The 24,669-nt window shown below is 37.3% G+C and overlaps 1 protein-coding gene across 2 annotated transcripts in view; it reads left to right on the top strand.

Annotated features, from left to right (window-relative positions):
* Positions 1-24,669, top strand: part of SLIT3 (slit guidance ligand 3) — a 481,507-nt gene that overhangs the window by 42,310 nt on the left and 414,528 nt on the right. For both annotated transcript variants that reach the window (XM_051631304.1, XM_051631303.1), the window contains one exon: positions 5,284-5,355. In XM_051631304.1, coding sequence (XP_051487264.1) covers positions 5,284-5,355 — 72 coding nt within the window. The remainder of the gene's footprint in view (positions 1-5,283; positions 5,356-24,669) is intronic.

Genomic DNA, 24,669 nt, shown 5'->3' with positions numbered 1-24,669 from the left:
GTGTGGGACAATTAACTCCATTTGTTTTTTGAAGCTACCAACAACGACATTTGATACTTCCAAGATTTTTCTTGCATTACAAAAGATTAGAACAACTGTTTCTTATAACCTTCTCTTGCTTCGTAATTGCACAAACCTTTAGCACATTTTCCCTCAGCTCTTCTCCTTGTAAGGAGTCTGTTTACTAAGTTGTTCCGATATGTAAGCAGCTCTTTAATAACTCTTGCCATCTTTCTTCAAACCTTATGGGATTCTTTTTGAGGTGGAAATTCCAAAACTTTTCAGGCTTCAACATGTGGATTTACACAAATAAATAAACTTGTTATTTTTGACTCTTCTAATTATTTAAACACTTTATTTGTGAATTGATACGGAGCAGTGAGTTGATGTTTTCCTGGGTCTGCTTCCTAAGAAGCAATTTTCAGGTTGAAGACTGCTGTTGTGTGCATGGACTTGAACATCTGTTGCATTGCATATCTGTTAAATTTTATCTGCAAGGAATTATGTATGTAATTCTGCCATTTAGGCACTAAATGCTCTTAGCTCTTTCTGAAGTTTGTAATCAGCCTTCATATCATCAGAGAGTTGCATCATCCCCTACACCTTCACCTTTTCTTAGGTCACTTCTGGATATGCTGAACAGTTTGGGCCCTCAAATAAGTCTCTGCCTCTGACAAAGTGACCTTCTTTCTGGTTCCAATTGGTACTTCTAATATAGTCTTTGGCTGCTCTAAATATTAGCTGAATAACAAATTCAGATCTCTCTGGTGATGTAGAATTAAGAGGTTAGAAATTGGAGAAAGGGTTAAAAACAGTTGACTTTATGTGCCTGAGTTCACCTTGCAGCCCAGCACCTGTAAAAATCTTGAGTGGCTTCAGCTGCAATGTACAGTCCCTGACAATGCTGTAGAAGACTTCAGCTGCATTTGGGGAAGAATAAGCAAGTCTGTCTCTTGGTTTAATTTTTTTGAAAAGGTTTTATTCATTTTCTTATTTGTCTTTTGCAGCTTTTCTCTCCATCCTACCTGTCTTTTTTTCCTGTCCATTTTTAAGTAGTTTAGTACTGTTGAAAGTAGCCCTTTTAACCAGACCGTCAACAGCAGGTGAACCTTTGTCTCAGTGCACAGCTCACCAGTGTATGTGAAAGGTCTATTTATTGATCTTCTTGAAGGTCACCTAGCATTGCATATTTTTTTGTGCCGTGAAAGTGTTTAATATCCAGAATAATAGTCAACATGCAACACGAGGTGTATATCTTAGGAAGTAGTGCTGACATGGTGTCCTGGTTTCCTGGGCCAGAAGGGCAGGCCCTTGGCAGCCTCAGTCAGGCAGCAGCTCCAGGCAGGGCAGCTGCCCCGGCTGCCCCCAGGGCTGTCCCACCCCTCACCTCAGGCTCAGGAGAAAGGGGAGCTGTGCTGAGGGGGCAGCTCCAGCTCCTGGGGCTCCTCCCTGTCAGCCTGTTGCTCCCCCTGCAACTCCCCACCACTAGGCTGAGTATGAACTTCTGTACTTCATGTTGATATTTGTATTAGATCTGTTATTTTATTAAGTCTGTTTATATCTCAACCTGTGTGGCTTCTCTTCCTGATTCTCTTTCCCAGCTGGGGAGGGGTCACCAGGTTAGAGTTTAGCCCCAGGTATGGGCTAAACATAGATACGTGCCTTGCTGTCTGCAGCACTGAAGGAAGGAAGTACTCTTTTTTTGATTAAAAACTCAAGGGCACATCTAGTAAATAGGAAGTTTCATTACCCAAAGCTCTCATTCATGATCTTTTTGTGGGCAGAGATATTATGCATATGACATGTTATGAGCATTATTATATTTAATGTTGAACATTTTATTGAGGTGCTCTTGCAATACCCCAGTACTTCATAAACTCAAGTTTTAACTGTGTTCCTGTGTAAGATGATTAGAAGAGTTGAACCACTTCTATGCCTGGTTTTATATGAGGGAATTGAAATCATATTGTATCCAAGCATAATTAAACTCTAAGCTTATACCCTAGACTGAGGTTTTCATTTTATTAAGCAATCTTTGTTTTTAAGTGTGCCATTGATTTGTAATAACTTTGGAAGAAACAATAATTCACTTCTGTGGTGAATTCCTGCATGCAGGTTTTAGCCTTGCCATTTACAGCTCTGTAAGCGTCTCCCAAAAGAAACAGATGAATATACATTTCAGCCTAGTGAGAGGATATGTGCTGGTGTGTTGGTCTACGTGGGTGCCTTGGAGGTGAAGCCCATTCCTTATGTGATGAGAACTATTGTGCATGGTTGGTGGTTGCTCAGCTTTTATAGGTTTCTTACAGGGACCAGAGGAGCAAACTAACGAAACAGATTGTGTGAAGTTTTATTTTCCATGCATAGCAGAGCTTAGTCATCTGGAAGATGGAGAGAGTTCCAGTGTATGGAGATTGTTGATTGTACAGTCAGCATGTGTCTAATCAAACTTAATAATTTTGACTCAATGCAGGTATTGCCAGACTGATATGACTTCTGGAGAGTTTCTTTGCACAGTTCTTCAGTGTCCAGGAGGTTTTATTAGTCTGTACTCCATGCTGTGCAGATCCAGAGCTGTTTCTGATCCAATGCTGGAGCTAATCTGTGCTGTGGCATTAGATGATTATGCATCGTTCTGCCCAGTGCTCTGAATTCCCGGAATACTTTGATGGTCTTATTAGCTGTAAAACATCCAGCACAAAGTACTTCAGAGACTGAACAGCTGCATTCTCATTCAGCAGTCCCAGGTCAAATAAGCTGGGCTTGATCTGAGCTGGCTCTGGGCCCCAGATTCCTCAGGGTGTACCTCAACATTGGGTTGGCAGTGGCTGGTGCTGTGTGTGCACGTGTGCTGGTTACATGGTGGATTTATTCCTAATGTGGGAGGAGATGGCAGATCAAAGTTTTTTGTTGGTTTCTGTGAGACCCGGTTACTGTTTGAACAATGTAAAGGATTATTTGGTGTGATAATAAAAATTTGACTGATTTTGCTCATGAGAAAATGTAAGGGAGATTTTCTTTAATTCCAGTCTAGTATTCAGGTACCCAAAACTGACACCATTACTTAATGATGTAGTTAGTTGGTAATTTTAAATTGGGAATACTTATATATGTTAACATACAGTAGTTACAGGAACTCTGTCCACAAAATAAGTTTAGAAGCTTGGCTCATTTTACTTATCTCTCCACAGACCATTTTTTTTTAATTGTAATAATATACAGTCTCACTTTTCCAAGGTATTTCTTATACAATCAGAAATGCTGCTGCGAGTAGAATAAAACACCTGATATGATTATAATTTAGCCAATAATATGATGGTGAGACATAAATAACAGGCTTAGGTAAGTATGGGGAATTTCTATATTACTCTGCATCTTTTTTGTGTGTGAAGGGGCTGCTGCACAATGAATTGCTTAAACTGGGCTCAGCTGGTACTTTGAAGTTCCACTTCAGAGTAGCTGCATTAGAGCTTGCCCTGCCCTGGGCATTCCTAGTGCTTGCTTCACTTTGCACTTGAAGCTCCCTTATTGGTCTGAGAGCTTATAGATGAAGATCAAGTCAAGTTCTTGTCAAATGGTGTGTTAGGAACTATTCCACTACATTTCATATGTGTTTGGCATTTTGCTGTCAGAGTGGAGGAAACAGTGCATATAAATGACTATTCAGAACATTTGTTCTTTTAAGTAATTTAAAACCACTTATTTCTCTTATAGCACTTAGAGTCAAGAGGGCTCGTACATTGATACTTGTGTATTGAAAATTTTATGAAAGTAAGAATCAGAAAAACTTTTTTCCTGTGAGAGTGACAGAGCACTGGAACAGGCTGCCCAGAGAGGTTGTGGAGTGTCCTTTTGCTGGAGACATTCAAAAACCTGCCTGGACATGTTCCTGTGTGATATGCTCTAGGTGATCCTGCTCTGGCAGGGGATTTGGACTAGATGATCTCTAGAGGTCCCTTCCAACTCCTAAGATTCTGTGACTAAAAACCTTTCTTTCAAACTCAGGAAGAGAAATAAACATACTTGGAATTTTTCCTAGGCTGTTGGTGGCTTTCTGGCACATCATAAATATAAGCTTGCTGAATGTATCTTGCATCAAGTGTGTCTAGTTTTATATGAGGTGATCTAGTCTTACACTTATGTGAGGATGGTAGTAGCAGTTACTGAAGTGCAGTGGATGATGTTCAAGAGAAACAAACCTTATTGATTTATTCCTTTCCTCTGAGAATCAAATTACAAATGAAGTTACTTTTGGCAGAAATTCCAACTTGAAGTAAATTTTAAGAAGGGAGAGACATGTTTGGAGCATCCCATAGCTTGGATCAAGACTTTAGTTGCTTTGTACTCTTCAAATGTTTGTTGTTTGCTCATATGTGCTTACTTACCAGTTACTAACATGCCCTTTCCTTACCAGCTGCAAATTCTGCTTGTGACAAAAGTACTGTGCCATTACAGTATTTTGAGGCCAGAATCGTGTCAGTGCAGGAGCCCTAACCTCTGTTAGTGGGCTATTGTGAAAATCAAGCTTACAGGAGTTAAGGCAAAGGAAGAAAACCATTGAGTTATTGCTCTTGATAGATGGATTTGGGCCACTTAGTGCCGTGGTATAAAAAGACCGACACTTCATTTATAACAGCATAATTTTACAAATATTAAATCATTCTAGGCAAATTTGAGATGTTTAGTGCTAGGTCACAGTGTTAGGTTTTCAAATGTATCCTTGTGTGGACTTTATACGATGATTGAAAGAAAATCAATACTGACATAATGCCAGGTTGAAATCTTAAAATGCTTAGGACAATTCCGAAGGGCAACTGAGGACTTGATCCTATATCCATCACAGGTAGGGCAGTGTTGGCCCATAAAAATAATAAGAAATAATTTAACACATTTGATCTTCTGATTTAGTTTCGCAATAAGTTAGGGAAGACTTGTTAATGTTACCTTGTTTTTACTTTAAGTTGTTGTTTGTGCCACTGAAAATTTGTAATGTTTGACCTCTCAGGGTGCAAACTTCCTAACCTTGAAAATACATCCAGAGGAAAATGAAAATATTATTTTTGTGTGCTCATCCATATCTAAACATTCAGACTTTCTGGTGACTGTCACTTGACTCCCTACCTTAGGAATGTAGGCAGGTGGTCTACAGATGGCTTGATTTGCTTGGCTTGTTAACATGTACATAGCATGAGGTTAAATACAGTGTGAGCTTCATGTGTTTATACATAATAGAATAAGTTTATTAACCTGGAAGATAATATTTTTTTTATTCTAACTGTTTAGGCGTTTGAACAAGAATAAATTGCAAGTTCTTCCGGAGCTGCTTTTTCAGAACACACAGAAGTTGACTAGATTGTAAGTACAATCTGATTTTTTTTATTTCTTGTTTTTCAGATTTGAATGTTTGTGTGTTAACTTCAGTGAGAGGTTTGATTTTTGTGATATCAGAACTGCTTCATAATTAGGATCCTTAAGACGATGTTTTGTTTGTGTGAGGGAAGTCATAATTTAGTAGAGCATAAATATCAGTGGGAAGAAAATTCTTTTCCTCATCTATTCACCATGATTAATTCAAGGTGAATTCTTTTCAACTCTGTGTAGACTTCTAGAAACCTGTAGTTAATAGTCTAGATGTTTACAAAGAGAGGTTTCATAGTCTTATTTAAAAATTAGCAGGTTGACAGAATACAGATTGTTGCAGCTTTTTTAGTTGTAAAAATTATCTAAGTCAAGGTATATTGCCAGAGAGAGACCAGCCAAGTTATAGCTGCTGCCTTGTCTGTCAGGAAGGTGAGAATATGGAGAGAGAAATTATTTTCATCTCCTTAAAATATAGAAACTGTTATATTTAGGTGACATTAAGACCTGTTTGGACAGCAAGAGAAGACTAACATGAACATGGCCTTTTGTTTTAGTGTAGGGAGAGAGAGTGTTGTTTGAACAATGACTGGATGATTTTTTCTTTATCTTTATTTTAAAAAGCAAATATAAAATAGATGAGCAGGTGCCTGTACAGTTACTATCAAGAAGAGTCATCTTTTTAAAGGAGTAGTCAGAAATTGTTTCAAATTGCTCTTAAAGCCTGCCAAAGTTAAGTGCTTTATTCAGTCTGTCTTTCTGAAAGATGTGCTATAATCATGAAGCTGGGGATTTCATGCTGGATTTTATATATGGAAGACTAGTTGTTAGAAAGATTGATTTGGCTAGTGAAATTCTGAGGTTACTACAGGATCACTGTAAAGTGATTTTTTTTTTTAAATAAACCTTTTGATGTTTTAAAAGCAGACAAACTGAACAGTGTTGTGTGGTGACTGATACTGATAGTTTGGGAGAGTTTCTATAATTGAGCCTTGCTGCTTCTTGAACTTGCTCATGAAAAACTTTGCAAGGAAATGGATGACATTGTTCCAGAAAGGGGGAGGGGAGTAGTAATCTAAATATAAATAATTACAAACTATAGCTGTCTTGTTAACCTGAAAGATCTGCTTAAAAAGTCTGTTAGACATGTTTTTGCAAGCTTTGTTGCAACTTTTGAATGGAATAGAAAATATTTGCTCAATGAATTTATTAGAACTGAGTAATATGATTTTATATTTTCATGTTCTTTGCATGTTTTTGAAATTCTATAGTTGGAAACTCCTTTTGAGTATAAAATGTGAGCTATTACTTAATTGCTGATAACCATTATCTGTTCTCTAGAAGCTGCCAGTTCTATTTATTTCATAGAGGTGGTGCTTCATGTAGGTTGGTTGTCTAAGGGAAAAAGTTATGCTTTCAAGATAAAAAAGAAATATATATGGAGTTTGCATCTATCTACAAATATGAACTGCAGTTTCACAGGAAAAGGTTGAACATGTTAGTGGTAGCAGTGCACATGGCTCTTGGGCTGACAAGAACTTTTGGTAATTGGTGGCTTTGAGGGAAAGTTGTGTGTTGGTAACTTGTGCGCACCTGCCTTAGGGAACCTTGCACAGACACCAAGTGAAAGTTATTGAGGCTTTTCAATACCAGTGTCCCTTTCAGCAGATGATGTAATCATGGTATGTAATAGTCCTCAACACCATGGGTATTAGTTTAAATTTTAGAATATGAAGATTGAAATAAAATTGCATAAAATAGAATGATCAATATCAATGCTCTGTTCTGTAATGCCTCCCCATGCACGCTGGCAAAATATTTGCCTTTCTTCATGGACATTTATTTCAAGTCTTGTTTGCTTAATAGTGCTTGAGATAGGTGACTTAAGCAATTTTTTCTCAGTTGAAACTTAATTTTTCTTTGGAAGCTATAAGTTTTATATTAATACAGTGTGTATTTTAGTAAACAAATCTTAGTTGAGTGAACTGTTGTAGTTCCAAATGCAGTTTGTATGTTTTTTTCAGTGATGGGATAAGAAGATATTTACTACCTACTAGAATTTGAAAACACACACATGTATATTTATTTATACTTGAGAATAAACATAAATATTTGTCCAATTAAGTTACTTTCTTTTTTTGTGTGTTACTGCCTTGCTACTATTGCCAGTAGCTTTCAGAGCTGTTTTTCTCACTGCTGTTAGGGCTTGCCTGCAATTCAGCCTGGCTTTCCAGGCAGAAAACCCTTCCCTGCAGAGGTGTGACGCTGCACTCCCTTCCTGCAGCTGCTCTCACCAAGCCTTTCCAGAAGTTAGCTGAGCTGAGACAGGGTCAAAGAGAATAAAGGAAGTGAAGAAGAAATTGATGAGAGAGCATGATAAATGGGTGATATAGGCTCTGTGGTATTTTTGAAGAGTGGATTAAAATGAATATAAAGTGTAGTTAGTGATGATTCCAATTTTCCATAGTATATTATTTCTGCTCCCATATTTTCACTTCTGATTCTGAACTACTAAGTTATTTTACTCTTTCTGACTAGTTAAAATCCAGATGAACTAGCAGGTCCGATATGGAGTATTGTAATTATTAAGCTGGTTACAGCTCTGATGATGCAAAATTTTAAGAATTAAATATTGCCATGCAGCATGCCCAAAATGTGAAATGTGATTTTATTTGTTGAAAACAGTTTATAGTCGTGTTTGCAGGGATTCTTACAGCTGCTGTCTTTGGCAGGCATGCAGTGAACCACAACAGTCTACAACTTTGTTAAAGAAGGTCCAGACACATAATTTAAAAAATAGAAACCATAAATATGACATATTAAGTTTGATAACTGGATAATAGTGTGGAAGTTGAGCGTATTTACTAACATTATGAGAATTTGGTGGAGATGCAGTGACTGACCTTCTTAAACATGCGGGAATTTTATGTGCTGGAGGGTTTCAAGAAGACCTGTTAATGGTTCAGGAATAGTTAAATTTTGCAAAACAGATGGTAAGACTTTTCCCAGTGTTCTGTGAGCTGGGTTGAAATCTGCCTGTGAGTTTGCTAGGGGGACAAACTTCTTAGTATCAGCAGAGCTTCTTCAGTCTGGCTGCTGGAAATGTAAATGTAGAACATGAAGTTTTCCTGTCAATAATCTGCTTGAAAAGCTAGAGATGGTTTCCTTGTGCATTTTCACTGAAATAGTCTTTCTATAACTGAATAAAATTTAATTTAGTATGCTTCTCAGACTAGAACAATTTCCTCAATCAACCACTTAGTTCCAGGTACCTTCACTTTTTTTTCTTAAATTCTCTCCTGAAATGTTGAACTACAGGATATCCTTGCATCTTTTACAGTGCTGCTTAGACTTTGTTGTCACATCTGGTTGATATTAGAAGCAGGAATATATATATAAGGGAATAAATGTTAGATGGAATGTGAAATGTCCCACAAAAAATGAGTTTCTCATAGGGTTTTGAGCCTTTTTTCTGGAAAGAGTGGATTTGAGACTCGTGGATTTTTGTTTGCTTTAGTTTAGATAAGAGGTTTAAGTTGGATGGTGAATGAACCCTTGATTGGATTCTCTAGTGGAAATGTTTGCTACTGCTGTGTTGCCTTGATTTCCTGGATTTTAAAGCTTTTCTTAAATATTTTATCTGGGATAAATAATAGAAAATTTAAATTTCAGACACTTTCAATGAGGAAACTGAATCAAGGCGAAGTACTTTTATTAAATCAAGACATGAAAACTAAAGAGTTTTTTTATAGTTTCAGGTATTATTTACTAATACATAGCCATAAAGACAAAGGTAATATTATTCTTAATACCAGTGTTTAAGTGCACAGAGACAGTATAGTAATTTAAAACATGTAACATAAGAGCTATAAAGGCAGGTTTTGTTCCTGAGATAATTATTTTGTAATATCCAAAACAACGTGTGAAATTTATTGGCAAAGTTTGTAAACACAGCTTAGTGCATGCTGGAATGAGGAGTTTGCTTTCTGTGCTCAGCTGGTGTATCAAATTATTGTAGTGTATCTGTTTTTCACTGAAGACCAAGTATGCCAGTGGTCCTTGAGATACTTAAATACCTTTAAAAAATGAAACAGCAACCTTTGCTGAACACCCCAACATGTAAGAACATATTTGTTTCATTTTTGGAACTTCCAAACCCAAAAGTCAGCTGCTAAGAAGTCAAGGTAGTTTTTATGTCCGTATTAAAAAAAAAAAACAACCACAACTCTTAAGGTGCTCTGACCTCAGGGCTTGCAGTGAGAATTAATGCTTCCACCCTATTTACAGTCATGGAACATTTGTTGGGTCTATCTGCTTTTAATGGATGGACTTAGTTGTCACTTGACAAAACAAACCAGGCTCTGGAAACTTAAAGATACTGAAATCTGATACCAAAACTATCAGATTAGTGGAAGTATCCATTAGACTTTAAGTAATTTACGTTTTAGGGTAGTATCAGAATCTAGAAATTGGATTAAACCAGAACACTGTAGTGTGAAAGCAGAGCCCTGGGAATCCTGAACTCAGGGACAAAACCTGTTCAAGGCTGTGCATGCATTAAACCTTTAACATCTCAAGGTGTCTAAACTTTGGAGTTACGTGTGTCCCACTGTTTTATAGTATTTATATATATTTCTAAAGGAGACTAAATAAAGAAGCAAGATGAAAAAAATATATTGTACAAAATTACTTGTTTTAATAAAATGGGACAGCCTGTTAGGATTAAGAATAGCCATTGTATAACATGCGGGTTGTTAATGTGGTGTAACTGTAGCACAGTGAGGTTTGACAGGAAAACTGAATTAGCAAGATTGCTTTATCATGTAGTGGAATATTTTGAGAGGTAATTGATGGATGGAAATGGCAGGTAAGTATTTGTACTATACAATACAAATTCTGTGAGTAGTCATAAAAAGGGACAATATTCAGTTCTAACAATCACAAAACAGTTGAGGTTGGAAGGCACCTCTGGAAGGCTTGTCTGACTCAAGCCCCTACTCAAGCAGGGACACCTAGAGCAGGCTGACTCTGTCCTGATGACTTGCACCTCTCCCATGATAGTTCAACAGCCTCTGTAGGCAACCTTTACCAGTGCTCAGTTACCCTCACAGTAAAAGGTGTTCCTTTGTGTTCAGGCAGAAACAGGAAACTGTTTTGTTGCATTCATGTACAATGTCATGCAAAATAATTTGTGAAAGCAAACTGGATTTAAGACCGAAAAAAAAAGTTTTGCAGTAAATAGATTAGAAGCAAAGCTTGAATGCCGTTACTTCATTTCCTAGGTGGCAGTCATGCAACTTCAGTCATGATTTGTTTTAGTAAGTTTTATAGCTATTTACTGATGTATGTGTTTTTTTTATTGTAAATCAATGTTTTCCAGGATCAGTGATCATTGGTAATTGTTCTGTTTTTTAAAGTGCTAATCGAACATCAATTAGGCAATACTTCCCTGAAGCAAACTGGAAAAGAAGCATATCAATTCCAAATTCAAAGATGGAATAAGACAAAAGGGGCAGAGGGGTTACTTAGCTGCCTGCTAAATAGTACAGGGAATCTTGTGCTCACCCCACTGCTCCATGGTGTTCTGTGAGGTTAGTGGCTGTCAGGAGTCATCTGGTGTCTGTCTCCATACAGAACTACTGCTTTTGAAAGGATGAAAGAGAATAATATGTGGAACTTTGTTAACTTGCACTTATCAAGTGTTGTTTGTAATGGAATTTATGGTGTGTTTTATCTGGGCATATTTATCTCTATATTCTTCCTGAAATAAGTAAAATATGTACCTCCCATTTTGTCAATTTATTTAAAGCACGAACATTAATTTCATCTGCTTTTTATAACAATAGCTATGCCTTGTATTAGATTATTTAAGTTTTCTAGTTTAGGATTCAATGAAGGGACATGCACAGCTAACAGTGTGCATGTTCTGCAAAACAATTGAATAAGTGCACCTGAAGGAGCACTTGTAAAAACCAAGTATTTGACCTTTGTTATTGTTAGTAGTTTTTTAAAGGTAGATTAGAAAATAGAAAGTGTCTGCACACAATGCACTAAGTGTTTCTGAAGTTTTCAGGCAAATTTATTTTTGCTGGCTTTATTGCTTTTTTTTCTCCTCGAGGAAGATGCAAAAGCCACATTAAAACTGTGCCTAGTTTGAAACACATTAAACTAGACATAAGATTTTCTGTCATATGCTTTGAAGATACTGATAAGAAATGTGTATTAATGTAAGAATGTCCATACTTGAAAGCAATTTTAATGACAAAGGTAATACACACTAAACCCCATGTATTCTGTTTAATTTTTTATCTTACTATTCTGTTTTCCACATCACTATTTGCCATCTCTTTTCCAGATTTGTCTGCTTCTGAATGATTTCAGTGTTTGTTCAGTGTTTATATTTGATTTTCTCTAAGTAGCTTCATTGGATAGTTCCTAGTAAGTGCAGCTGGAACTATTTACTTACTGCTTTATTTCTGAAGCTGGCCTTGTTAAACAGAAATGGAAAGGTGTCCTTGACTTCTGGATTCACTGTGCAAGACTCTTGTTCTGTTGCACACTCTGCCTGCGGTCAGAAGTTGGCGTGGGTTTTCAGTGTCTCCTGGTTTGAATTTGACACGTGTAGTGTGGATTAGATTTTACCAGTGTCTCCTTCCTTTGAGTGCATTTATAGCTAAGATGTTTATTGTAGCTAGAAGGTTGTTTTACATGTATAAGATGTGCCAAGAATTTGCTGCTGAAAGTCTTACTAGAACCATCACTTGTAAACCCTCCTTCCCAGCCTAATCTTCAGCAAGGCTCTAAGTATCAAATCATGACCCATGATCAAATTCAGTCTTTTATCTAGTGAATGTCATCAGAAGCTGTGTTTGGAAAAGCAACCAGTTCATAAATTTTGTTAGTGTCCTCTTTATTTTCCCATTTGTTCTTTTTCCAGAAAGAAAGATCTCACAGATTGCTGACTTAGGGCTCCATTATCATTTCACATTAAAGCAGGATCCTGACAATTCAATTGTTACATGAGTTTGAGTTATGGTGTTGCCATGACAAAATAGCATGGGCTGTAACAGTGTGTTTTTGTGGTTTTATCCACATCCAATAATTGTCTTTTACTGTGTATAGATCACAGCAGGTCTTTTTAGAAGACAGTAAATAATTACAGTAAGTGTTTGCTGGTCTCTAGGGTGCACTTCTGGCTTGAGAAAGATGTGCATTAGGTCAGAGGCTTGTGCTGCAGATAGCTGGATGACACATACACCATTTATCAAGCTGAAGTTATTATATGTCTTTTTGGCTCTGGTTGTAAATAACATATATAGCAATTGTTTTTTAATACAGACACTGGTTTCATATGGAGAGTTTAAGGTTTTTTCCTGTCTAAATTAGTGCAGAAGATTGATTGTAATTTTTTTATTAATGAGAGAGCAGAAGACAATATGTCAAAAAGCCAAAAGGCTCCCTCATCAATGCTACTTTTCCCCCTGTGTCAAATTGGTTATTTCAAATTATACTGTGCAGATGTTTCCTTTCTATCTTGGGAGAAATAGGCATGAGTGGAAAAGAAAAGGTGCTGTTTGTGAAAAATACATCTGGGTTTTAGTGGTGCCTTTCTTCTAAGAAGACAACTGTTGCCAACTTCTGTGATCAGGTTGTCATATTAAGAAGATATTTCAAGTGACTTGTCGCAAAGGATTATACATTTCCAGAAGAAATACCATACATGCATATTAAACGTTTCTTTTTGGAAATAAGCTGTTACACTGTTAGCAGGATAACTATTGCCTTTCATGTTCACTATTTTTACACATGCTATTAGAAAGGCAACGTGCTTTTTTGGTTCATGTGCAGATAAATCGGCAGACTCCCAATTTGAGAGATCAATTAGCCCATGATTTGCTTGGTAGCCTTAACCATGTTGCTGGGTGTCAGTTTTCCTGAATGTAGGATTTTTTCAAACAATCTCAAACATACTCTAATTTAAAATCAAAAGTCTGGGAGATAGCATATTAAAAATTGTTATACTGTTACTGTCTGCTCAACACTATCTTGACTGGAAAATGTGGAGTTTATTTTACTAACACTAAAGTAGCCTTGTAAGCTGACAGAGTCCTGCCCAGGACTTTACATCAAAAGCACTATTGTAAAAGTTTGATATTTCTTAAAATTCTTCTTATTCTCAGTATCAAAAAGAGAATATTGATAAAATTCAGTGTAGTCACTTGATCAAAATTAGATATTAATTCCCATCAGAATTAATTCTTTTCTCCATGACCAGGATATTTGAAAACATCCTGGAGATGTTTAGTGAAATTATGCTGTTCTGATCTTCCACAGACTTTTTTTTCTGCTTTCTGTGAGTTGTAGCAAAGAAAACTCGACTGGGACTCTATGGGTTAGTCATCATCTAGCTAGCTGAGATGTATTTTCTGAGGGTGGTCATGTAGGCTCTGCCAATTCTAAAATGCACCCGTTTTAAACAGGCTCCAGCTTCTCTGTTTAGAGTGACAAGTTGAAACTGGGGCAAAAAACACAATGGCTTGGCTACTTGTTCTGCTGGCTCTCGCATGACTGAAAGCTGTTACCAAGTTCTCAAAATACAATAATTGTGGGGGGCATTATTGGCTTACTGTTTTCTTACATTAGTCTTTAGAACTTGAGTCAGTTGCTTCTGTTAGCAGCATTCAAGGCATTGCAGCTCCCTGCAGTGCTGCATTCTGGTTTTTCTGCCAGTGTGTGGTCGTGGTTGGGCTGGATCATGGTTGCCTCTGCAGAGGGGCTGTGGCTGCTGCAGCCGTGCCCTGCTGCTGTTAAGCCTCCGTGTAGAAGGCAGTCAGAGAATAGCCAGGTTATATCTGCAAGTATGTCATTATTGTAGGTATTCTGATCTGCTGCTTTGTAGGCTATTTCTCTTCTGGGAACTGAACAACCCTGGTAGTCTGACTTGTGTGCTCAAAGTTACTCAGTCAGATTTACTGCATTTGCTTTGCTAATGTGGCTTTTTGGCCTTGCTACTAGAGCTAGTCTGCAAATGTCAGCACATCATGGTGTACTGGCACATAATTTATTGTTATATGGATATTGCTGTTCTTGTTTAAAAACTTCTTTTTAATTGGTTAATTTGTATGTGTTATTTTTTGTAGTTTTCTCATTAGCTGTACATTACAAGGAGTTGAAAAATGCTTTGCTGAATGCTCAGTTTAGTGAATATGTCCCGGCCATGGTGAGAGGGAGCAGTGGCAAGTTCACTTGTAAATTTTCATTACTGCAACTAGGAGAACAAGCAGAATAAATATAACTTTCTTTTTTTGGTGAGCAGAACATTAGAGTAGGAGTGTTTAGCATTATTTTCCTATTTGAGGCCATTTCCTTATACAAGTTGAATGTAGGAACAGATTGAACTGATGATCTGAGGCATCTGTAGCATCTGTATAACGGGAAAAATATGATAATGATATGATAAATATTTCCATTGCTTTCCGTAGTAGGCTGTCATCCTGAGGTTAAAGATTAGTTTACTTTCCTTGTCTTCTAGAAGTCCTTTCCAATACTTGGGAAACATATGACAAATAGTGCATTTATTTGGTGTGCAAGTGAATAGTAGTAGTGGACATGATCATTGTTCTAGAGGCATTAATGAAGATTAAATTAGAAGTGTTACGCATTAAGTCTTGATTTTGATCAGCAGCTTCAAAAATGAAAGGCCATTTCCCATCACATCATTTTCTGGCATCTAGCTCTACCATTTGCTGTTTCACAGCAGCAGGACTCGGCTTTACCTGCAGAGATTTGTTGCATATTCAGAGCACCCTGTGAGTTAAGATTATTGTGGGTGAAATGATGCAAGACCAATCATATCCTTGTTTTAATTTTCATTTGATTTTGTTCTTGAAATCTGTAAACTGTACAATGGGAAGCTTAAGTGAGACTTTCTGGAACTTTTCAATATTTTTAACAGGGTAATAGGGCATGCCTGCTTAAACTATTTCAGACACTCAAAGGTCACCAAAATGAGTAGTGCTATTATTTGTAAATCCACTACAGTTACCTTTGAAAATACAGTTGTGTATGATCCAGGATTTCATTGATTCAAATCTCCTTGAGTTGAAAGGAGCAACGGGGGTGTAGCATGAGGCAAATGTGTGGCTGTCAAATGGTCAATGTGGAGCTGAAGCAGGAGGTATTTGATCTAGTCATGCAGTTTCTTGTCCCAAGTGCAGTCTATGTGGTAAAACCAAGAGTCGAAACTATTTAAGAAGCAATTTGTGCAAGTCATTAGATGTTATGGAACTAGAGGAATAGATTGGTAAGGGCAGTTTGTTGTCATCTTACTTGTCTGCTGTCATCTTATGATTAAGAGAAGAATGTCATCATACAAGATGTGCCTTTCAGCTGCTTTTATTTCTTAACTCAGTGTAATATACACAAAGAGGCTTATAATGCTTTGTGTTACAAGAAGTCCGTGAGCTAATATTTAGCGTTTCCCTATAAAATACTTTGGAACTTAGTGAGATCATTCAAATATGCAGTAATTGCCACTGTTGGAAGTTTGATATTTTCTACAATGAAAATGCTATTGAGAAGAAATGCATATTTGGAAATGAGTACCTGTCTTTTGCTTTGCTCTGTTGAACTTCCTGATGGGCCATTAGTAGAGACATATCTATGAAAGATTTCCTTTGGAAAACAGCTGATATGGATTTACTTCATTCCTATTGATACACAAAGGAATTTAATGTTTTGAGATGTTTACATCTAAGACACAATGCCTCTGCTGAATGAACTGTGAGAGGAAAAATGTTGAAAAATAAGCCAGTCAGTACATTCATGCACTAGAATGTTATCAGTCTCCAAGTTCTAAACTGATTTTTCTTCAACTCCTGTATGCACATAGTAAGCATATCTTTGGAAGGATTAGAGTGGGATTTTTGCATTTATTCTTGAGTCCTTTTTACTCTTATCTTATTCTACTTTTTCCCAATAATTGCTTGATTACCCTCCTACCTTGCATTCCTCTACTGGGAGCAGAGCTTGATGGCATATTGTGCTAAGTTTTTGTTAGTGCTTGAGCTTGTTCTCCACAAGTGGTAGCTGTTCCAGTGTCTGATCTTGGTAGTGTTTGATCTGGGTACTTGTTGGTCACTAGGAGGTACTTCACTCCAACAGCTTCCTTTCCTTCACTCTAGAGGCCTCATATTTCTTCTGCTCTATGAAGAACTTACATGACTGCTGACGACCAGTCCCAGGCTTTGCATTGCTGTAAGATTGGCTGCAATAAAGTGTGCAAATTTAACTGTTATTTCACTGAGTTTATTGGGAGGATGTAGTGGCACATCAGTGCCTGAGCAAGAGTGTTACCCCAAGAGGCAATGACTCGCCTAAAGGAATTATCATCCAGTGAAACTCCATAGTTTTTCCTTGCTATTAGTTATGGGACTGGGAAATGCGTGTGTGTTGGTGGTACAGTGTTTCCTTTTCTACCAGTCCTTCCTATAATGAGAATGGAATTGGACTGACGTTGCTCAGGTAGACTGTTTAGCTTTGGCTTTCCAGGCAACGTTTGTCAAGTATTTTGATAGTGTAATGTATATACATCAGTAATTACAGGCTCCAGGGGGACTGTAGCAATAATGATACCTTTTTCCTGACATGACAGGAAAGAAATTTGCCATAAGCCTGGGGAATGCAACATACCACTTGCCCCATTTGGTGGTGGACTTCAAGAGAAAACAATCTTTCTTTTTATTGGCCTCGGGTTTGTCACTATTTTATTTTCAAAACTGGTATTTCATTTGCTTGAAGGGAATTCTTTTCCTTCACTCCATGTTACTCATTTTCCCAAATGGCATTGCTAGTTTTTAAAAATGAGGACCACCTCACAATTTTGCAACTGCAGCTTATTCCAGCTCCTATTTAATGAGGTAAATCACTGTTATGTTTAAATGAGTGAATGAGCAAAGAATCAATCAGTAGATTAGCCTGTGGACAGCAGTGGCTTACAACAGGCCTCATATCTGATTGCAAAAATATGAGCCAGCATTATTTTCACCTTTGTAGTTAGTTTGTCAATTCTGTATATAAATAAACACAATTTTACAGGAAGTGTAAATTACATATCTTGAAAGTTGACACTTGTTTCTTACCAGTCTGTTTTTTTAGCTTAGTTCTCTTCATGGAGTCCTTCCTTTAAAAATAATTAAATGAAAAGGGAAAAAAGGGTTTATCTCTTCCTTTAAGCCACATGGAGCATACCAAGATGTATGGAAAAGTGAGGAAGTATGGCTAGTATGACTCTGTACCGTTGTCCCAAAAATGAGAGAGAATTTTGGATAGTTTTTATAGTATATTTGTGTGTGTGTGTGCTCACCAATGTTTGAATATCAGTTTGGAAGGAAGAACACCAAAGTAAACTATTTTTTAGACTTTCAGTCTAACATCTCCTTTAAGTGAGGTGACCTGGAAGTATAAAATAGTTCAAAACTCTTTTCATAGTAAACCAAGCTATTTCAATTACTAGTACATATTCAAATGCTAGAGGAATGAATGCTAGAGATGCTTAAGGAATTGGTATCTCCACTGAAAATTTCTGCTGAGTTGAGTAGCCAGTACCAGTTCTTCCGTATAACTTTAAACTGCACTTTTTGAATTATACAACTGTTAGATATTTGGGTTTTTTAGTAACTTTCCACAGAAAAAAATTATTCTGTACAGGATGTGGGGATTAGTTCTAGAAATAGAGGTAGTGGCTTGTCTTGAATAAGCAGTCACTGGGTTTAAGAGTATTTTTTCCCCACTAATGTGCCTAATTTTTAGGGATTTCACATTTAGTATTACATTGTCAACCTAATTTGTTTCTTTTTCCTGTGGAAAGTGATTTTTCTGGGATTTGTGCTGTCATTTAAGAAAGAATGGAGCATGTTAACCTCATCGAACTTTGAAGTTGACCATGCTTTGAATGGCAAGTTGAACCATATGACCTTCAAAGGTCACTTAAAACCTGAAATATTCTGTTGTTCAATATATTATTTACCGTATTTAATGTAAAGCTTTAGAAGCTTTTAGCTGCTGGTTCAAGGTTTGGCATCTACTTTGGACGGGATACTTCATGTGGGGTTTTTGGTTTGTTGTGGTTTTTTTCCTTTTTCTCCTGTCTATTCCAAATAAAGATCAAATATAGTACTGAGGATTTTTGTGGCTGCTGGAAGATACTGTGCTGAAGAGGTGCAAGATTCAGCTCATCATCAGAATCTTGAAGGAGTGTGAGATGGTTTCTCAACTCCCACAAAATTTGACAGTCAGCAGGAGCTGGAATTGATGAACTGCTGCTAAAGAGTAATTTTTAGGTATCTTCTGCCCTAAATTGTGCTGTTCAGATCTGCTTATAATGCTGGCTTTGGTATCCTTTTCAGAGGTAGGATGTGCCTTGGTCTTCAGTGTTTTTACATTTTATCTCATAACATTGCCTTGTGGGAGAAAGTTACTTGTTATATCTCTTTCCTGAATGTGTCCCAGTTCCGCTCTGCTGAAAACCACCTTGTAAAAGCAGAATGAGTTGCACAGTAGGCTGTGTTAGGATGATTACTTAACACATGAACACAACTGTTTCCCAGGTTCTCCTAGGAAGTAGTATTAGAAAACGAGAAGGGGGAGTGAAAACAACTCAGATTGTGTCCTCAGAGCTGTCATACCTGAGAGCTTTTTCAGAGTTTATTTACTATGGAGGCTTGTTAGTCTTCCTATAGGGGCAGATATTTCCAGGTAGCTTTTTCTGGAAGACTCATGTTTTCCTGCCTTGTCCAGGAGGTCAAGTACTCCTTGTATATTAGTAGCCTCTCTTGCAAGTCTGGTGATGAAGATGGCAGCTGCAAGTTGGCCACCAGCCCCTTTCAGTTCCTGGCCACAGTCTGGGTTCTTGTGGCTGTATCTATGTTGTGAGAATGCACTTCTTCAAATAGTATTGGGTTGTCATTATTGAAAAAAGAACAGTTGTGGTTTTTTTCAGGACACAAGTTAATGAATCTTCCAAGGTTTTCAGTTCCGTTCTCTGCTGGTTTTGTGTATCTAATGGTGAAACTGGGAACAAAGGCAAATTGGTTTCAACCTCACAATATGTGAGAACATAGCTTTTGAATTTAAATGATGTTAACTTAGTTTCAGGTTGCAACTACAGAAATATGATTGTTCTCTCTTTCTGATCTAAATCTGATGATCTTGATTGAATTTCCAAATTTATTTCTAAACAGCCTCAAAAGTAATGTTACTATAGTGTCAGCAGTCTACTTAGATTACATAAAAATCCCAACTATTTAAAAAGGGTCTTTAAAAGGAGATGTTATCTTAATGTCCACTGGGTTATGCTGAATTGCAAACACATTTTAAGCTACTGCAGAATCATGCCTGTGTCAAGTGAAATTGGCAAATGAAGTAAAAGATTAGCAGATTCATATAGAGCCAAAAATATCTGAAATTAGATAGTCAAGTGACAGAGCTGGGATGACCTTGTGGAGACAAATATTGTTGAGTCTGTAATCTTTAACTGTTGTGTGCTTACTTAAGAGAAATAGTGTATTCCTTCGTGTTTTGAAGGATCACATTGTTTCCAGTGTGCATATTTTGACACTTGTGGTAAAGCTCTAAGGAAAATGACAGTTTGCATTATTATCAATTTATCTGGTACTGAAGGGAAGGATTCCTTGGTTGTGCCTTCAGAACAGCTCAACTTTAGTTACTCAATTCAGGTACTGAATTGCACACTTTCACTTAAATGTGTGTGAAGAGGTTGTGGGGTTTTCTCCAAATAGCGTATTCTTAGAGTTTGAGTGGGAACCACTGTATACAAAATCATTGAATATGTTCCAAAATCCTAACATTCTTGTCATGCAGATTAATTTTGCAGTTTAGAGTTGTGAGCCTAATAAGCCAAAGAAATGAGTTATGCTGCTCAGACTGGTATGTCAGTGATGCGTAATATGTGAAGTAATTGTTAGCTATGTAAATGAGGTGACTAAGTGCATTTTTGGAAGGTTCATCTTTGAAGACAAACTGAAATATCTGAATTGGTTTTCTCATTTCTTAATTTTTTTAACTAAAGGCAAAGTCAGTTAGTGAGTTAAGTAAGAGCCTTTAATATTATTTAGTGGTTCCTCATTTTGCATATTCATAGACTGAAGTTAGGCATCACCTCCTGGCCCTGTAACTCTCCTCCCACAAAGAGAAGTGGTTGATTATCAGGGTGGCTGAGAGCTGTTACTGTGTTTCTTCAGGGCATATATGTGAGCTGCCTTGTTTAGTTTTGGGTGGTTTTTGGTTTTTTTTAAAGAAAAGCAAACCCAGAGCAATTTTTTTAAAAAGTTTTTAACTGATCTACTGTAGTTACAAAAATTTTGCTTTCTCCTTCTATTTTCCTGTCACAGATTTCGATGTCCATATCACAGACTTGTGTTAGATCTTGGATGAGTTGTCATTTTGTCAGTATATGAATGACTAGCTTTTGAAAACAGTGAGTGCTGGTGATTTCAAAAGCTCTAGCCAGTGTTAATTTCATCTTAAATATTTCCAGAAAGTGTAATTACCTCTAATTGTTTAATTCTTGAATTCTTCTTTATTTACTTAGTTTGAAAGGGTTGTGAATAATTCTGAGTCCTTATTTTATCAAGGAACTCTTTTCATGATTCCATATATCTGAGTTTTTATGCATGAAGCTGTGATGCTTATTGGAAACAGTACATTGAAGTATCACTTAATATTTCATAAGATCATACAATTTATAGCTTATAAGGGAAGATATAGAAATGGCATTTGAGGTGCAATATGTTTTTTTTCTTTTTATTACCCATAATGTACCTCAGAATTTAAATATAAGGTTGGATAATGTATTTTTGGTTGATCATCACTTAATTAAAAAGAGGCTTAGAGAATTCTTACAGGAATTGGGGCTCTTTTTTTTGCAGGATTTTATGTAGATATGAAAGAACTGGTAGATTTTATTTAACTTGTGCCTGGGGGTAAAAAATATTAGAGGATAAAAGAGTGATCCATCTACTAAAAACAGTAGCCAGAATCAGTGTCTGACAACCTTGAAGAGGTAAACACAGGAGGATCTTGTGGCAGTGGTTTTGTTCTAGTATTGCAGTTCTGGTGTCTTCAAACTAGATAACAGCCAGTTGGAGCCAGGTCAAGGGCTTGCTGGATTTCTGACTAGGAGGATCTTGTGTAGTGCAAATTTGCATTATTACTGCTTTAGGATAGCACTAGCTGTATTACTGCAGCTCCATCATGGTAAGTCATGCTGTAAATTGATGTGAAAGCGTGCATGACTTAACTACTGAAATAAAAAAATAGCAATAAATGGTATCATTATAAAGATTTTTCATAGTTGCTCCTCTGTCTCTTCTTAACTAGGTACACTTAAAACAAGTACTGTTTCTGCACTGCTCTGCAAAAACAATGTAAGAAAAATGCTCATACATGTCTTTGCACTGAATTTGATTTAGATGTCTGCAGAGTCCATCTACTGTAAATCTATGCATTGTTCTGCCTCGCTTTCCTAATTGTGTTGGGGAATAACTCAGGACAACAGAAATCTTGCATGCAAAAAACTGGATGACATTTTTGGTTGAGTAAATTTGTGTGGATTAGCTTACTGTTAGATAGTACTTGTGTTAAGAGATGGTGATTTTTTTCCGGTAGCCCAACAACTTGTTCTGATGGTTGTTTCAGATATTCATATATTTTACTCAGCCCCTGAGTAGTTTCTTGTTTCTGTCACAGATACTGCTTGTTGTGCTGATGATATTATGGAGATTCACACCTCTTCAAGCAAATGTAATGCTTAATAAAAACTGCCTAATGCAACAGCCAAAACACATTATAAACTTGCATGCTACTGTACCTGTTAAAATAATGCTACCATTTGCCTTGGGATTGTTATATTATTGGGATATTAATAGCTAAATATTGAGATGCAGGGGACTTTTGTAAGAAAGCTTTCATATGTTTAAAAATTGCTGCTTCTGAGAACATTAGAAAAAAATCAGACACTACTTGAAGGGTCTTAAATTGATGAAGAATAAGTAAATCTTAAAAAAAAGAATTGTGATCGTTCCTGCTTTTGTAGAATGTTTTTTCATCAGTTGTAAATCTTAATTTTATAAAGTTCTTTAAATACTCTTTAACTATATAGGCAGGAAACAAAGTGTTTAGTTGTGCCCTGCCTTAGAAAGTCATGGAATTTCTTGGTTAAACACCATGATTTTAAAACAGTGAAACCTGAATTGACCAAATTATGCAACTTTAATTTTTGTTGTAATTTTCTTCAGAGCTACTATTACTGCCCAACTTTTATGGCATAATTGAAAGACATGGACAGACTGGGAATCAGACTGTCTTTCCCATGGTTCCAGATGAAAACAGAAGTATAAAAATCAGAGCCATTTTTGTGCTCCACGAAAGAGAACTTGTGATGGGATAGGTGAGCTAGGCTGTTTGAACATAAAGAGGCTGTAGGTTTATTAAATTAGATTTTGAAACTACTATTTCAAGTATGTGCACAGAGTGTATTTTTTTATATTTAAGTTTCAAAAGACAATGTTTGGTTTTCTTTTCAAGTGTGTCTGATAAGAGCACCTGTTTTTTTCTGCTGTGTGATAATGCTGTGGTTAAGCAGGTCTGCAGAGGAAGTCACTTCCCTGAGGGAATTTTTACCTCTGCCTGGGGGTCAGGAGGAAGGGTGGCAGGTTTTGAGCCCTGGCACTGTAGCAGGAGGTTGTGCTGTTGCTGCAGAGTCTAGTGGATGGGTGTTGCGATTGACAGCTGAAGGATACAGCAAATAGTTTCAGTCTGGTGTGGCTAGGGAAGTTGAGAGGGCAAGTTTTGGAGAATGTCAGCTATGTCATGGGAAATGGCCACAGCCAGACTTCTGATTAGCAGTAGAGTGCAAATCCTCTGGGTCAGTGCCAGGGTTCAGGAGGGCTAAACACTGTTGGGCTATCAAATTGTTGCCATTCTTCGTTTAAAAGAAAAGATGGGGGAGGGAAGAACAATGAAAAGAAAACCAGCACAAATGTAACCAGAAAGCTGCAGATTATTTCTTTGTTGTGAAGTGTGCCGCATTTTAATGCTGCTGACAGGTCCATCCTAAGCAATGCATGGGGACAAAGAGGGGCTGGCACAAATGTATTTAAATACCAAAGATGCTGAGGAAATCTGAAAAGTTAATAGATATTTAACTGTTTTTTCCCTTTGGTTAAAATAGTTTTCTTATGAATCAGCTCTGACAACTGTCGTATAACATCTACTTGCAGCAGGGGTGGGGTTTATGTATTAAATGGTTGTAATGACTTTAAACTGATTTTTTTATTCTCAATTGAAATAAATCATGTGGCATATTGAAGGAATAGGCAAAAGTATACTTTTGTGTTTTACAAATATCAAAAATATATTCTGCAAGAACACTAATTATAACTGTAGGCAAAAAGCAAAGTAAAAAACCTGAAACTACTCTGTCCACTGAAGAGCTTTGAATTTTTCTCGTGTGAGGCAAGCTGTTGTAAATACCTGCTATATTGGTCAGACCTGCTGTGGATGTGATTTGTGAGTGCACTCAAGTAGAAGTTTCCTGGTTATGGGACGGTGCAGTTTTCCAAGTCAAACCTCTTTATTCATTCACCTCAGTTAAATAAACAGAGGCATTTTGTTTGGCACTCCTGTGGTTGCTCCCCAAACCACAGTGCCGTGGGTCTTGGAACAGCTCTTGCATGAAGGTGTAAGTAGAGTGAGGTTGTGCCACTGGTCCTTGAGACAGGTGGTGGCTGACACCAGGTTCTTGCCACAGTCAAAACCATTAATTTACCCCTCACCCTGTTTCTCTATGACTTCTGAATTACTCCAGGCTGTGGATGGGATTGATTGTCCCACGTGTTTCACATTGGAACCCACGTACAAGGAGTTAGGCCCTTTCTGGATGACTTCCCTGGAACACAGTGAAGTGCGTGGGTGCCTTCTGTAAAGCAGGGCTGAGGGGATGCCAGAGCTCTCAACTCCCTGGCACTCTTCCCTACCTGAAGTTTTCATTTCAGTGACCGTTTATGCTGCCCTTGCTGTCAGTCAGCCTGCTGGGTTGTGTGGTAACTGTCTCCTAGTTGATGTGGTCACTGAGCTTCTGGATGCCCACAGCTGGTTGTGGAACCTGCTCCTCTGCGTGGTTAACAGAGGGAGGAATTGACTGGGATGAGGAAAAAAACTATCCTTCTCTCCAGTTTAACTGTTAGATATCCAGTCTGATTTCCTGATAACATATGTAGGCACATCAAGCAT

The sequence above is a fragment of the Apus apus genome, chromosome 13 (genome assembly GCF_020740795.1).
Source record: "Apus apus isolate bApuApu2 chromosome 13, bApuApu2.pri.cur, whole genome shotgun sequence".
Lineage (NCBI taxonomy): Eukaryota > Metazoa > Chordata > Aves > Apodiformes > Apodidae > Apus > Apus apus.
The sequence above is the reverse complement of the archived record's forward strand: the minus strand, read 5'-3'. Positions and strand labels throughout refer to the sequence as shown.